At 36.1% G+C, this 13,764-nt stretch overlaps 2 protein-coding genes across 3 annotated transcripts; one reads left to right on the forward strand and one right to left on the reverse strand.

Moving 5' to 3' along the window:
• The first annotated feature begins 432 nt into the window (after positions 1–432).
• On the forward strand, positions 433–9,634 carry HUB1 (histone mono-ubiquitination 1). Its single transcript, XM_007052166.3, has 19 exons — positions 433–977; positions 1,929–2,090; positions 2,236–2,317; positions 2,562–2,792; positions 2,908–3,069; positions 3,462–3,655; positions 3,739–3,822; positions 3,951–4,070; positions 4,173–4,359; positions 4,463–4,623; positions 4,746–4,817; positions 5,370–5,446; positions 6,491–6,685; positions 7,043–7,115; positions 7,201–7,287; positions 8,191–8,328; positions 8,411–8,613; positions 8,699–8,864; positions 9,170–9,634. The coding sequence occupies exons 1-19, from the start codon at positions 867–869 to the stop codon at positions 9,299–9,301; spliced, it is 2,637 nt and encodes an 878-aa protein (XP_007052228.2). The 5' UTR covers positions 433–866; the 3' UTR covers positions 9,302–9,634.
• A 692-nt stretch (positions 9,635–10,326) lies between these two features.
• On the reverse strand, positions 10,327–13,556 carry ATG3 (autophagy 3 (APG3)). 2 transcript variants are annotated; one of them, XM_007052167.3, is made up of 10 exons: positions 13,219–13,555; positions 12,955–13,025; positions 12,728–12,844; positions 12,482–12,645; positions 12,038–12,123; positions 11,851–11,902; positions 11,668–11,733; positions 11,294–11,421; positions 10,908–11,010; positions 10,327–10,600 (listed from the first exon to the last, which is right to left on the reverse strand). In XM_007052167.3, exons 1-9 carry the CDS (start codon positions 13,377–13,379, stop codon positions 10,914–10,916), a joined length of 942 nt encoding a protein of 313 aa, XP_007052229.1. In that variant the 5' UTR covers positions 13,380–13,555; the 3' UTR covers positions 10,327–10,600; positions 10,908–10,913. The 2 variants fall into 2 exon arrangements, with proteins under 2 accessions (XP_007052229.1, XP_088661133.1); XM_088805007.1 differs by lacking the exon at positions 10,327–10,600 and adding an exon at positions 10,704–10,838 and having other exon boundaries at positions 13,219–13,556.
• Positions 13,557–13,764: the final 208 nt, after the last annotated feature.

The following is a 13,764-nucleotide window of genomic DNA, read 5'->3' on the forward strand; positions in this document are numbered from 1 at the left end:
TATGATCGATCATTTTGGTTTAAACCAATTATAACCCTCTTTAAAGGGCCTTCATTGAATTGATTTTCCAAAAGTTAAGCTAGGTTTAATAAATGGGCGCTGTTCGAAAACCATGCGAGTTTCAAGCCACTCTGACCAAAACCGCCACATTCCGTGACCGCCAATAAGGTTACAAAGCTCCGATGAAAACCCTAAAGTCAAACCAAGTACTCACTGTCCTTTCGCGCTTTCACCCAATCAGATTCCACCCGTCAGCCTCCTAGGTACCATCCCCTGTGGTGCAATCATTAATCAGCCACTCTCAGATTTTTGTTTACGAGATTCCTCCCCAACAGGTGTAGGCATCGAAACTAGAAAAATTATAAAGGAAAAAAAAAACTCGGTTTTGCTCAATTCCCAAAAGTACCCTTCTAACATTCACGAAATTTCAAGCTCCTTCATTCAATACCCTCCAGTTTACCCAAGTGCTTGTTCATTTTTTGGTTATATATTTTTCTCTTTCCTACTCGAGCTACCCTCCGCTACGTTTTCAGAAAGAGAAAAAGTAAAGGGCGAAAGAAGCAGCACCAGGTCTTATTAGAAAGTGATTTTTTTCCTCTTGTTTCCGATTAGAGTTTCGAGAAAGTCGGGGTTTTCAGTGTAGGAAAAGAAAAGAAAAACCTGATCGTTTAGGGCTTTCAAATTTGAGGAATTAGGGTTTTCGAGAGGATTTCATTGCCTAGGGTTTTGTTACAGGACCTTTATTAGTTTTAGATACAGTCAGGTTAAGATTTTGGTTTCTTTGAAGTGGATTTTACTTGGCCTTGATGTGAATAAAGGTTGGGTTGGGTTGGTTTTTAGGGTTTGTGAGTGTGGGGGTGGGTTCAATGGGGAGCACTGGTGAGGCTGACCGAAAACGGCGTCACTTTAGCTCCATATCGCCCACTGCTGTTGCCGCCAAAAAGCAACCGTTCTTGCCGATTTCTGAGGAGAAAAGGGTATGTTTTTTTTTTTTCTCTTTTTGTTAATTTTTACTGATTAGAAGTAATCAGTGGAATATTTATACTTGTCCTGTTACTTAGTATTTTCTTAACTTTCAATCTGAAAAAGAAATCAAAATTACTTAATTTCTGACTTGGGTTTTCCTAATGTAACAAATTCGGCATTGCTATTTTAGCATCTTGTATATACTTTAAAATCTTTTATGGGATCAAATGATGCATGTCAATATATGGTGTTGTTCTAATGCTTGGAACTTTATATATTGATAGCAGAAATATGATTTTTTTTTGTTTTCACTTTTGAGGGTTTTTCTATTATTTTAGGTGATAAAGGATTTGATGCAGCTTAAATTGCTGCAAATGCCACTTAACTCCGTTTGCAGATTTCATTTACCTCACAGTAGTAACTAGATCGTTTTTACCAATCTCCTCATTGTAGTTGTTTGCTTTCAGTTGAACATTACTAGTCCTTGGGTCTTCTAGTCTGCTCAGACTTGAATATGGGAGATTATTATTTTCTTTGGAGAAGAATTTTGCTTGGGTTTAGGTAGGTTATTTGGTCTTAGAGATTTGGAAGTTGGACTTCAATTATTTTTTGGGTGAAATGTCTTCCTTTAGAATCGAAAAACTCAAGTCTTAATTTCTGCATCAGCTTTGTTTATGCTAGGGCACATTACTGCTTGTCGGTGAGAATTATATGTTATGTAAATAGGTTTTTCTTCTAATTATTATATATCTATGCTTGTTATTTCCTGCTTTTGAACATGATGTTGTTGAACTTTTTTTGTTGTTTTGTTTTTTTGGGTTGTTGAATGCTGGATTATATAGTTTTTGGGAAATAATTCATCTGTTTGTGACCAGTAGGCTGCCAAGTTGAAAATTTTGCTTTTTATAACTCATACTTTTGAACCTTCTCCTCATGCCTCCTTTTTTGTTGGTGTGATGCAGCTTGATGCTACAGTTCTGCAATATCAGAATCAAAAGCTTATACAGAAGTTAGAGGCACAGAAGTTTGAGCGTTCTGCTCTTGAGAACAAGCTCTCTCAACTGAAGGAGAAGCAAAAGCCATATGATTCTACATTGAAGGTGGTGAATAAATCTTGGGAAGCAGTAAGGCCTTCAGACCAAACCAGTAGACAATTTTTATGCATTTTCTGCTTATTGAAAAAGATGATAATCGTTTGTATATCTTTTAGGTTTTTGTTTTATTTAGTAAATTGCTTGATGGGAAATTGACATTATCCTTTAATAATAGCTGCTTACTGACTTGGAATCATGTTCTGCCCACACAAGAGAGTCTAGCAGACAAGATGTTGGATGTGCTCCCAGTATGGAGGGTGAGAATCTTGTGCTATGTCTTTGATTTCTATTGTTATTTGTTGTAGCCGCTTGTAATGAACTGTTAACGAAATTCCAAGGACTATGCTTTCTTTCTTGTTATAATTTTGAGTTAAATTTGGCAATTCTAATTTATAGGGTTTATATATATATATATATATATATATATTCTTCTGTTGTCTATCTTTGGTTTTTTATTTTTGCAACTATACTTGCTGAGAAGACTTTTGCATTGCTCTGTAGATGGGGCTTCATCTCCTACTGAGGATGCTTTCCTTAGCCGACTTATGGAGACAGGTGCGACTGAAAGTTCCTCTTCCAATAATTGCCCTGAGCAGATGGAAGAAGATAGAGAACAGATTGCCTCTGAAAAGACTAGGAACATTTTACACAATATAGTAATTGCGATTAATAACCTATGGCATCTGAAGGATGGATTATATGCTGCAGTTCTGAAAGAGCATCCGAAAGATGGTATGTTTATAGTGGAAAGTATATATTGTAATATATAGTATTTTTGCTCCATTTTTTAATAATTATTTTCTGGAGTTGTCACTCAGTTAACTGTGTGCATGTCTCTTTATGCTAGGTTCATGCAAGCAGAAGGCATCTAGTGAACTAGAATCAGAGGTTAAGAATTTGAGATTAGCAATAGGTGATATTCATTTGAAACACAGATCTTTGGCGAGAGAATTGCAGAGCCATAGAGATATTGATGCAAAGAATAAGGTTGAGCTTAAACGTATAAAAGGTAACTTTATATATGTGGTTAGAATTGGTCTGGTTATTAAGCAGTTGTGACTTCATTGGTTGTCTGGATGAGACATCATTGTTTGGCAACTAAGCAGATGTAGCATGCATAGATATGTTTGTAACACATTTAAGATACATGGATCTTGCATATATGTGGTGACATGGACAAAAATCTGTATGCATGCCTACAAATGTAATAATGTAAATTTATGCAATCCACACAATTCTTGCACCTTAGACAAACTGCTATCTCCCTCTAATGCTTTGGGTGGCTGATCAATGTGAGCTAACGATCTCATTATGGTTTATATGCCAGTTAATTATCAAGGTATGAAATGTTGTTGAAGTATCTGTAAGTTTGACTGTCATATTTTGCTTTGTCTTTTGAAGGTGAATTGGAGAGTGCACTTGCAGAACTGCAGGAAAGTAATTGTAAACTGGCAACTCTTAGAGTGGAAAAAGATGCAACTAAAGGGGTATTTTTTCCTGTGTTAAATCTTGGCAGTAAGCATGTTACTGGTGATAAAGCCAAAGATAAGCAGAGAGCTCTGCAAGAAATGGAGTCCACCCTCAAAGAGATGTTGGTAATTCCCTGCTTTCCTTTGGTTTATCTTGTGAAATTGCTGAAACTGAAAGTTAATCAGAATGATTAATTTGAGTTGCACAGGAACAAGCTTCTTCTCGACTAACAGAACTAAAAGGTCTTCATGAAGAAAGAATAAAATTATTACAACATTCATTAAATTTGCAGGTTTGTTTTATTATTATTATTGTTTTTTTCTTCTGTATGTAGTTTCAGTTCTTATTCTCACTATTACTTCTGAAATGCAGTTCTTTTTATTCAGTCATATAATTTGAATGGGAATTTCTGATTGACAGAACACATTGAAGAGTGTAAAGTGTATTTCTTCTTCCCAACTGTACCTTTTGGTGAGAGATCAACTAGAAAAGTCAAAGTCGGAAGTTTTCCAATATCAAGACTTATTAGAGAAACTACAGGTTGTTACTGGTCGGTACTTTCATTTATGCCTTTTGTCTGTTATTTTTATTGAGATATTCCAATTCCAATGCTTACTATAACTTCCCTCTTAAAACTTTTAGGTTGAGAAAGATAACCTGGCTTGGAGAGAAAAGGAGTTGAGTATAAAAAATGATATAGCTGATGTTTTTCGGAGATCATTTGCAGTTGCTGATTCTAGAGCTTCTCATCTGGGGGCAGAGATACAGCGACAAATTGAAGAAAGAAAGAGAATTGAAGCTAAGCTGGAAGAGGCATCTAGAGAACCGGGTAGGAAGATATATGCTGTTTGCTCTGATTATGAATCATCTACTGTTTTCATCTTATAGCTATTCTTTTGTTGACAATTTACTTGAATTCATTTACATTTCAGGAAGAAAGGAAATAATTGCAGAGTTTAAAAGCTTGCTGTCTTCATTTCCTGAGGAAATGAGTTCAATGCAGAGTCAATTAGGTAAGTACAAAGAGGCTGCTGTGGATATTCATTCTCTCCGGGCTGATGTGCAATCTCTCTCCAGTGTTCTTGATAGGAAGGTTAGTATTTCTATAACTTGTGTGGTTATTCCAGGTTTTGCTTTAAGGGCTTAAAGATCTTTTTTTTTTTTTTTTTGCTGTATAGAAGTATAAAGAATTTTGAAATAATTATTTGTGAACAGGTGAGAGAGTGTGAGAATTTATCTGTCAAATCTGCTGACCAAGTTGCCGAGATCCATAAGTTGCAAGCCATGGTATGATTGGTTAATAATACTCTATTATTTTGATTGAATCTGTATTCATAATATACCATACACTGAGTTCTGGAAGCCTGTGAACTGGCCTATAATGATATTACATTTTCTATTCAGAAATCTGTTTTGTAAGTTGAGATGTTTCCACTATAATTTTCATTTTTGCTCATTATGTTTTATAAATATTAGCAGTATGAAAGAAAAGAGTAAAAAAAGGGTTTGAAGAGTTAGCTTATTGGATCTCTAAACTTCAGGTCTTTATTTTGCATTCTGTTGTTTGATTATCTACAATTTGCGGGATCTGTGCTTGTACAGTTGGCCTGGTAGCCATTGGTGTTTGAATTTTAAGGAGTTGGTATAGTGCCTTGATAAATGTATTGGTCAAATTTTTTCTAACCAAGTGAGAAAAATGTGTATGTTGATAAATTGATGCTTGTTCAAATTAAAGGAAAAGAGCCTATTTTTACAAATAAAATCTACTCTCATCAGCCTTCATGCTTATTTTTTCTCAGCAGGAAAATCTATTTGTTTATATTTTGATTTTTTTTACAGGTCCAGGATTTGAAAGACAGTGATGTGGAGTTGAAGCTGATATTGGAGATGTATAGACGTGAATTTACTGATTCAAGGTCAGGTTATCTATACAAGATGTTTTCTTTTATTATCTTCGGCAGTGAATTCACATCTAATTTAACACATTGAAGTTGATTTTATTTTCCATAGATAATTGATGTGATCAATTGTAAAAGGATTATTGCACATTGTGATCATTAGACCATATACATAGAGGAAGAGGCTGGTTCCAACTCATTTAGAAGTTTTCCCTTCCATGACACAATCAGTTATTTGATTTCAGTTAGTGTTAGCCAGCATTCAATTCCTTTCAAAGGAAGAGCATTTTGAAAGGTCTCAACAGGATGTTCTGAAAATGAAAACTTTACCAATTTAGCTATCATTCTATTGAAGAGGTATTTTGATCTACCATAGTAAGGGGATAATCTAGTTCACTCTTCACAAGTTTTTAGTCAAAGGATGTGATATACTGCCCTGCAAACCTTTGACTCTTTTTCTACTTATCGATCTAGTCATGAACTGGGGTGAAGTTGTATCCTCTTTATCCTGAGCTTTATAGCAACTACTCTATACCATTTTTTGATCTTGGGGACGCTTGCCTTGGTATAAGATCTTATTGATCTGTTCACGACTTAAGCGCCCTTAAGAGCAGAGTTTTCAATCCCTGGCACATATACCTGTGTCTTCGGGAAGCAAATGTTGTCTAACTGTCGTAGGTGCGGACCCTTAGATGGTGAGGACAGCTATCTTCCTGAACTAGAAGAATAGGATAGTTAGAGCTAATAAGGAAGGGCTGGTTCAATTTTGATGTCCTTCTTTGCAAATAAGATAGTTGTAGATCTTTCTCAAAAAATTTTTCCCCTTTAGAGCTTGGTGTTAGAATAAGTGTCTGTTTCTTCTGTACTGTAACTCTGTGTTTTACTGTAACTTTTTGTCATCTAAGGTGTAAGAGATTGTTGACAAATCTTATGTTATCTGGTTATGATATGCTACTTCCAGTTATGTCATGTTATGAGTTGAAATGCTGATCTGGCAACCCTTAATATGGTTCTATCTGATGTTTTGTTCCAGATTCTTAGTTTTTTTCTCTGTGATTGCAGAGATGTTTTGGAAGCGAGAGATTCAGAATACAAGGCATGGGCTCATGTTCAAAGTTTGAAATCCTCTCTTGATGAGCAAAATTTGGAATTACGTGTTAAGACGGCTAATGAAGCTGAAGCAAGATCCCAACAAAGGTTGGCTGCTGCAGAAGCTGAAATTGCTGACTTGCGACAGAAACTGGAAGCTTCTAAGAGGTTAAACTTGGTTTGTCCTTTCTAGTTATACGATACAACTGGACCTGACAATGCCACTATTTAAACATCGCCAGTTTAAATTTCATAATTTAATATCCCTTTTCTTTTAGTTTGGAAAGAGGATGTTGCGTGGACCTTTCCAGCAAACCTGCAATTGTCACTTCTGCATTAGGCCAAATTTTTATTTAATGTGCCTAGACGGCTTCATTATACAGTATTCTGCTGAAATTCTTATTAGCAAAGAAATAAATGAACTGCAGATGTTAGACCTGGTCTTGGTGTAGTTTCTTCCTTTATTTATCAAACCGTGGGTTTATGAGAAGCGTGTGGAAAACATTAAATATATTGTTATTTCAGGGATACGGCTAGGCTTTCTGATGCTTTGAAATCAAAAAATGAAGAAAATGAGGCTTACTTATCCGAAATAGAGGTTAGTTTATGGTCATTTAGTCTTGGTTCTGCCTTTTGTACTATGATGATGTTTTATTGAGGCTGTTAGTTTGGTTTTTCCTCAGTCAATTGGACAGGCATACGATGACATGCAAACACAAAATCAGCAGCTATTGCAGCAAATTACAGAGAGAGATGACTATAACATCAAGGTAATCAATTGCTTTGGTTTATGTTAGTCAGACTCCTTTTGAAAAGTTTGTGTACCAGTGTCATTTTACAGTATTTTTTTTGCTGCTTACTGCTGTAAAGTGATGGCCCTTGATAATTTATAACTATGTCTTTATGCTTATTAGGCTTGGTTGATTTTGTTTAACTCTTTGTACTTTTATTAAAACCTCATAGGGTCTACTTATCACCAGCTACCTGCCATGTATTTAGAAGTGAACAGTTCTTTGTATGATCATATAACTAGCATAACAAATTGGAAAAGATGTTTGACCATGGAATAGAAACTTATACTTTCAAACCAACCATGGAAAACTAACAATTAAAAGGGAGGCATTTCCCTTGAGTTAGACATAGGGAGATGCAACATGGGAAGTTGGGTTCTGTGCTTAGTCTCTATTTGGTTGCTAATTATTCGTGTGAGAATGCATAGATATTCTCCTTGCTAAGATATCTGTTTTGATTGGACTTGTGATAATGTGCATGTTCTTATTCATTTATTTAAAATATTTTTGAGATCTCATGTAGTTAGGGCGCTGATTGCGATTTCTGAATAGCCCAACTCTCCAAATATATTCAGGGCAGAGGGTGTAATTGTTCTAAATGTTACTGACATTTACAAAGGAATGGTGATCCTGGACTTTTAATTTTATTATGAAGACAGAAGAATGTGCTTATTTTGAAACTTGAAGAGCACTTAATATCTATGGTTTCTTTATAATCTATTCCTCTAAAGAACTTCGGACTTCTAGGTTCATCGTGCTGTTGCTCTACTCTTGCATTCTTGTAGAGGATTTCTACTCTTAGAGCATCCGTGGTCTACTGTAGAGATACTCATATTTTTGCTTTTAGAACTTGATCTTGTTGCTTCAATGGTCCTGTTTCAGCTTGTTTTGGAAGGTGTGAAGGCTAAACAACTGCAAGATGCTCTACTCTTGGAGAAACATACCATGGAGAAGGAGATTCAGCAAGCCAGTGCATCCCTTGATTTCTATGAAATGAAAGCAGCAAGAATTGAGGATCAGGCATGCATGACTTATTTTGTGCTATGAAATAATCCCCCTGTAAATAATATGGTTTTTGAGTCTTGAGTGATTCCTTTTGCAGCTGAGGTTCTTCTCTGACCAGGCTCAGAAACTTGCAGAAGAAAGATTTCAAAACTCAGTTTCATTGGAAAATACACAAAAGCGATTGTCAGAAGTGAGAATATCTTCTCATCAGGCAAGGGAGTCACTGGAGGACTCACAATCTAGGATTGAGAAAAGTCGAGTGGCTTTGACGGAGTTGCAGATAGAAATAGAGAGGGAAAGGTAATAGAATTATCAGTATTTCTTATGATTTTGTTTGTTCTAAGTGCATAGGGTGAATTCATGTCAGTCTCTCTTCATCTATTAGGTTCAACAAGAAAAGACTTGAGGAGGAATTGGGAGTGGTGAAAAGGAAAGTGTTACGTCTTCGAGCTGAGACAGAAGGATCATCAATTGTAGAAAGGCTTCAACAAGAACTTAGAGAGTACAAGGAAATACTGAAGTGCAGTATCTGTCTTGACAGACCGAAGGAGGTATATGTGAAATTCTGATTTAGTATTTCAAGTGGCAATTATTCTACTGGTTCCTTTAGCTTGAGCTTTAATTCTATTTTGCACTGACAATTCGATAGGGTGCTTCTGTGCCATTTTGATTGCATCACGAATGGATTTTGATTTTGTACCTGTTATATGGGTTCTTAGAAGAATTAAGACACTCTTAACATTGTTTGTTTTACTACAGCTTGTTCAGTTCTATTTCAGACAATGTTGTTACTTTGACCTTTCGTATCCATCTATTCTCTTAATTTTTGCTTAGACATTGCTTGTCCCTTCTTCAGGTAGTCATTACGAGATGCTACCACCTTTTCTGCAACCCTTGTGTACAAAAAATTACTGAGAGTCGTCACCGCAAGTGTCCAGTGTGTGCAGCAAGCTTTGGTGCTAATGATGTTAAACCTGTTTATATCTGATGTTGGAGCTCCCATCAGAACTGCTCGTCCATGAGATTCAGCCAGCATCTCGCGTGCATGCAACAACTCCGGACATACGAGCACACTCACAGGTTCCCATGTATTGTTATAGTAGTGAGTTGTTAGAAAAGAATCTAGACAGGAATTAGAGGGTTCCTGTCCATTGGGTCAGTGCAAATCCTCCCAGATTTGCTTGTTTGGTTCCAAGTTGTTGATTTGACTTAATTTTATTGTATCTATGATGTTTGCCTCTTCATTTAACTGCTTGGAACCACTGGAATCTTTCGATTTGTTATTTGCAGATTAGTCAGAATTGATCAAATTCTATATCCAGAGCCATGGACATTGCTTGATCGTATAATGATATAAAATTTATGATGCTATGCCTCAAAAAAGAGAAAAAAACAAGATCACTGGAGCACTGCTTTGAAAGTTGGCATTGGGACTATCCAAGGTTTTTCTTTTTCCTCATCAAATCATTTGGAGCATTACTCCAATGTTCAGCTGCACAGATTCTAATACCATGCTCCTAAGTATTATTATTTCTTTCTTGTCAAAATCTCTCGATTTTTTTATGGTAGGATATGACAGCAACCTGGTGAAACAAAATGATTTTTTATTTTCTTTGTTCTTATATTCATTTTGGACAAAGAGAACCTCTGTACTTGCATCATAATCCTTTTTCTTTGAAATTATATGGGTTTTGGCTTTGCTTGGCAATGACTCAAATTATCTGATTGGATGATGCGATGGTGTATGGACTAACCATGTAGGGGCCTGTTTGATGTTATATAAGATTATGTCGTGGAGTAAAATACGTTATGGTCCGGAACATTACCAATTTCAGTGTGCCAGTTTGCTCTGTCGTGCAAAAAATCTGAGACTTGCTCTTCTAGGTAATATTGCAAGCATGAGTATCTGCACACACCTAAATGGTTCAAACTCGAACATTTTAAGTATTTGTTTATCTGGCATTAAACATTTAGTAGTACTTCGTACTTACTAATTCACAATTCCAAATTAAATTTTGCCACATCCAATCAACTTACTTTACCAAATAATATGTGGCACCGACAACATTCCAACCAACAATATTGAAAAAGTTCCAGAATACAATCTTATAACACAAGTGGTATTTACAAGTGTGCTGCCCGAGTCCCAGAGTAGGTTGTGACTTATGAACATAGGAAGCAACAGTACCATAATTGTGAGGCAGTAGGTTGGAAACATTACAAGCAGTAGCTTCATCATACGGGTATACCAGATTATGAGGCAGCTTTCCAAATTGTCAATCTATAGCTGGAATTCAGACAAGTACCATAACAGAGAACGTAAATAGTAGAAGCATAAAGATACTATTTTGGGTTATGATAATTAATAGAGTTTCAAGAATTTGACCATGTAGAACTAAGTGTGCGTGGTCATGGATTATACTTCCTTTCTTGAATAATACACTTATAGAGCAGGTTTCATGTGGTTCATAGACCCAAACCGAAAGGAAATGAAGGTGTTGCAAACCATCAGAACTCAACACAGACTGCAAATGATAATATTGACTAGATAATTGGATCTAAAACCAAGAAAACCTTCTGCTAGTGATAGTTACCTTTAATTAATTGCTGGAGCTGCCAAGATCAAAGTCCATGGTGTAGTCATACTCAATCGTTGGAATTACAGAGGCTACAAATTTCAAGAATAAGAAAAGATACCTGCAATAATTAAGTAGGAAACAGAATTTTGTGAGCAAAAGGGTCACACCATGGTAAAAAAACTATAATGAGCAAATGGTTCACCATAACAATTAAATTAGTTGCAATCATGTACTCAAAAGTACATGCATACTGCATGTTTTATGAAGGTAAGAAAACAATGACGCCATGATAAAGGACAATTGCACCAAATAGTTACCATACTTGAACACATGTTTCCTCAATAACTAAAAGGGTCAATTCACAGCTATTTAGTAGTAAAATGGGGGAGCAAAAGTTTTACTTATCAACTTCAGGTTCTACTCCACGTGACATCAGCACATCAATGATCTTTTTCATCACTGCCCCATGTCTGCATGGATGTACAGATGCATGCTTCCCAGGTAAATGGGGATGGTCCTCAATAGTAACCTGCATTGAGGTAATCAGCATAGAAACATCATGCAACAGGTTAGTTGCCACATATATTAAGTAAAGCACCTCATATGTTGCAGTGCTCAACTTGTGGAATTTTGACAACACTCAGTTCAAAACCATGAAATGGTTCATTTAGGAGCAATTGCAGATAAATATATCACATTGGGAAACTGAAATCCATATTCCTGCCCATTAAAAATGAATAAAATAGAAAAATATGAATTGGTAAGTACTGCATACCGTTTTATGTGCATGGTCCTGACTAACATCCTCCAGCACTAGCTCTGGTTGTAAAAGCATCCTCGACTATGACCAAATGCAGATGATGATAGTGATTCAAAGCCAAATTGGTTAGTTCCATTTTTTGCATAAATATAGGATAAAAACCAGTACAAGAAAATGCCCCAAGTCTCCAACACCTACCTCATCATACCCAGTAAGCCACACACGAGGAGTTTGATAGTATTTGTCATACCTGCAAATAAGATAATGTTAGGCAAGTTTGAGCCATCATAAGATGTAGGCTTGAATCAACTTAAGAAATGCTCAAGTGAACATGTTCTAGAATGAAAACAGGTAATCACATTCGCAGGGACCAGAATTGTCTTACGTGATGCTGACATCATAAGTTCGGGTCCTTAAAATATTGTCATCATCAGGCTCTTGAGCAACAAGGTACGTTGACTGTAGAGTGGCCTGCATTGATCAGACACATCAAATCACTACAATAACATTTCAATCATAAAGGTGTTCAGTAGAAACTAGAATCCATACGCATCAGGAGAGGTTTGCTAAGCAATGAAACAAAAATGATCCTAAATTTGAGCACTTTATCACAATATTTCCTTTCTTCTCCTTTTTGTCCCCCTAAATTTAACCTAGATGATGTTGTCTTAAGGTAGTACAGGAAGTGAGCTGATAAGCATTCACTCTTATAGAAGGCCAATATACACCAATTGGCTACAAAATAAAAATATTAATAATAATAATAATTATGCAATGAGAACCAGCTAGTATTTGAATTTCTAATATCAAATAAGATTCTTAAACTTACAGCATCAGTCTCAATAACATTGTCAGCTTCTTCAAAATCAGCCATATCAGGTATATCTTCTTCATCTTCACCGCCAAAATAAGAAGGTATTGATCTTACAGTCTCATTCTGCCTGATTTCTAAAGTCTCCATTGAGGGCAAGTTTTCCTCCACATCGCTTCTATCTGTCAAAAAGAGAAAGTTTGATAGTGTCCGAATTTTCAACTTAAATTCAAAATCAATACTATCTCAGCAGGAATAGGATACCTTTAGGTTTCCCATGAGTTGCCAACCAACCATCATTGTCTTCATTATCAAGAAGAACCTCTCCTCCAGCAGCTTCATATTCTTCTTCCACTGATGCGGCCCTCCTTAGACAAGGCACTGACCACAAAATCACCAAATAATCTTACTACTAATCAAGATATGCAATTCAAGGAAAAATAAATGACACAACAAGAAACGAAATTCTAGTAATATGGTAGTGAGTTAACCATTTCTAGTAATCAAGTATTGCTTTTCAGGCGGTAAATAGGACTTCCTCTTGCTTGGCTCCCCTGATTCCCTACATTTAATAAGAATCCACTTACTTAATTATTATACTTCGAATTAAGCAGCCAAAATCAAAATTTTTACAATAAATTAACACATAAATATCAGTATAAAATATAAAAATTAAAATTAATTCATATAATTATTGAACTATCAAAACAAAGTTACAATATTTTTTTCAAATCAAAGCATGGAAAAGACAATACCAAGACCAGGTAGGGCATTTGGAGACGAGATTATCACCGGCGAGGATGAACTCGGAGACGCTTAAAACTCCTTTCTCTTTAAAAGCAGAGACGGTTCGGGGCCCTGTGATTCTCTCCACTGTTCCTTTGAATGCTTCGTGAATCCTCTGAGAAAGCACCATCTTTTTTCGAATTTTTGTTTCGAATTCAATTTAAAAAATCGGATCAGAGAAGAGAAAACCCTAAGCGATTCAATCGCAGGCGAAGATTGAAACCCTAGAGATCCGTACGGACGAGGTAGACAGAGAAGAAAAAAGGATTCTTGAATGCATTGCCTTGTGTTGTGCGGCTGAGGTGGAAGAAAGGATACAGTGTGGCGTACGACTTTTTCCTAATCCTTGAGCCCGCTGCGATTGCCACACGTTGGAGTCCACGCACAGACGGCTCTGATTTGATTGACTGGTCGCAAGGGTAGGCTAGGGGCTCTCGATCACTTTGTCACAACCCCCAAATTTTATAGTATTAATAATTAGAACCAAAATAATATAAGATTAATTTAATTCATAA

The sequence above is a fragment of the Theobroma cacao genome, chromosome 1, assembly GCF_053813885.1.
Source record: "Theobroma cacao isolate CCN51 chromosome 1, ASM5381388v1, whole genome shotgun sequence".
Taxonomy (NCBI): domain Eukaryota; kingdom Viridiplantae; phylum Streptophyta; class Magnoliopsida; order Malvales; family Malvaceae; genus Theobroma; species Theobroma cacao.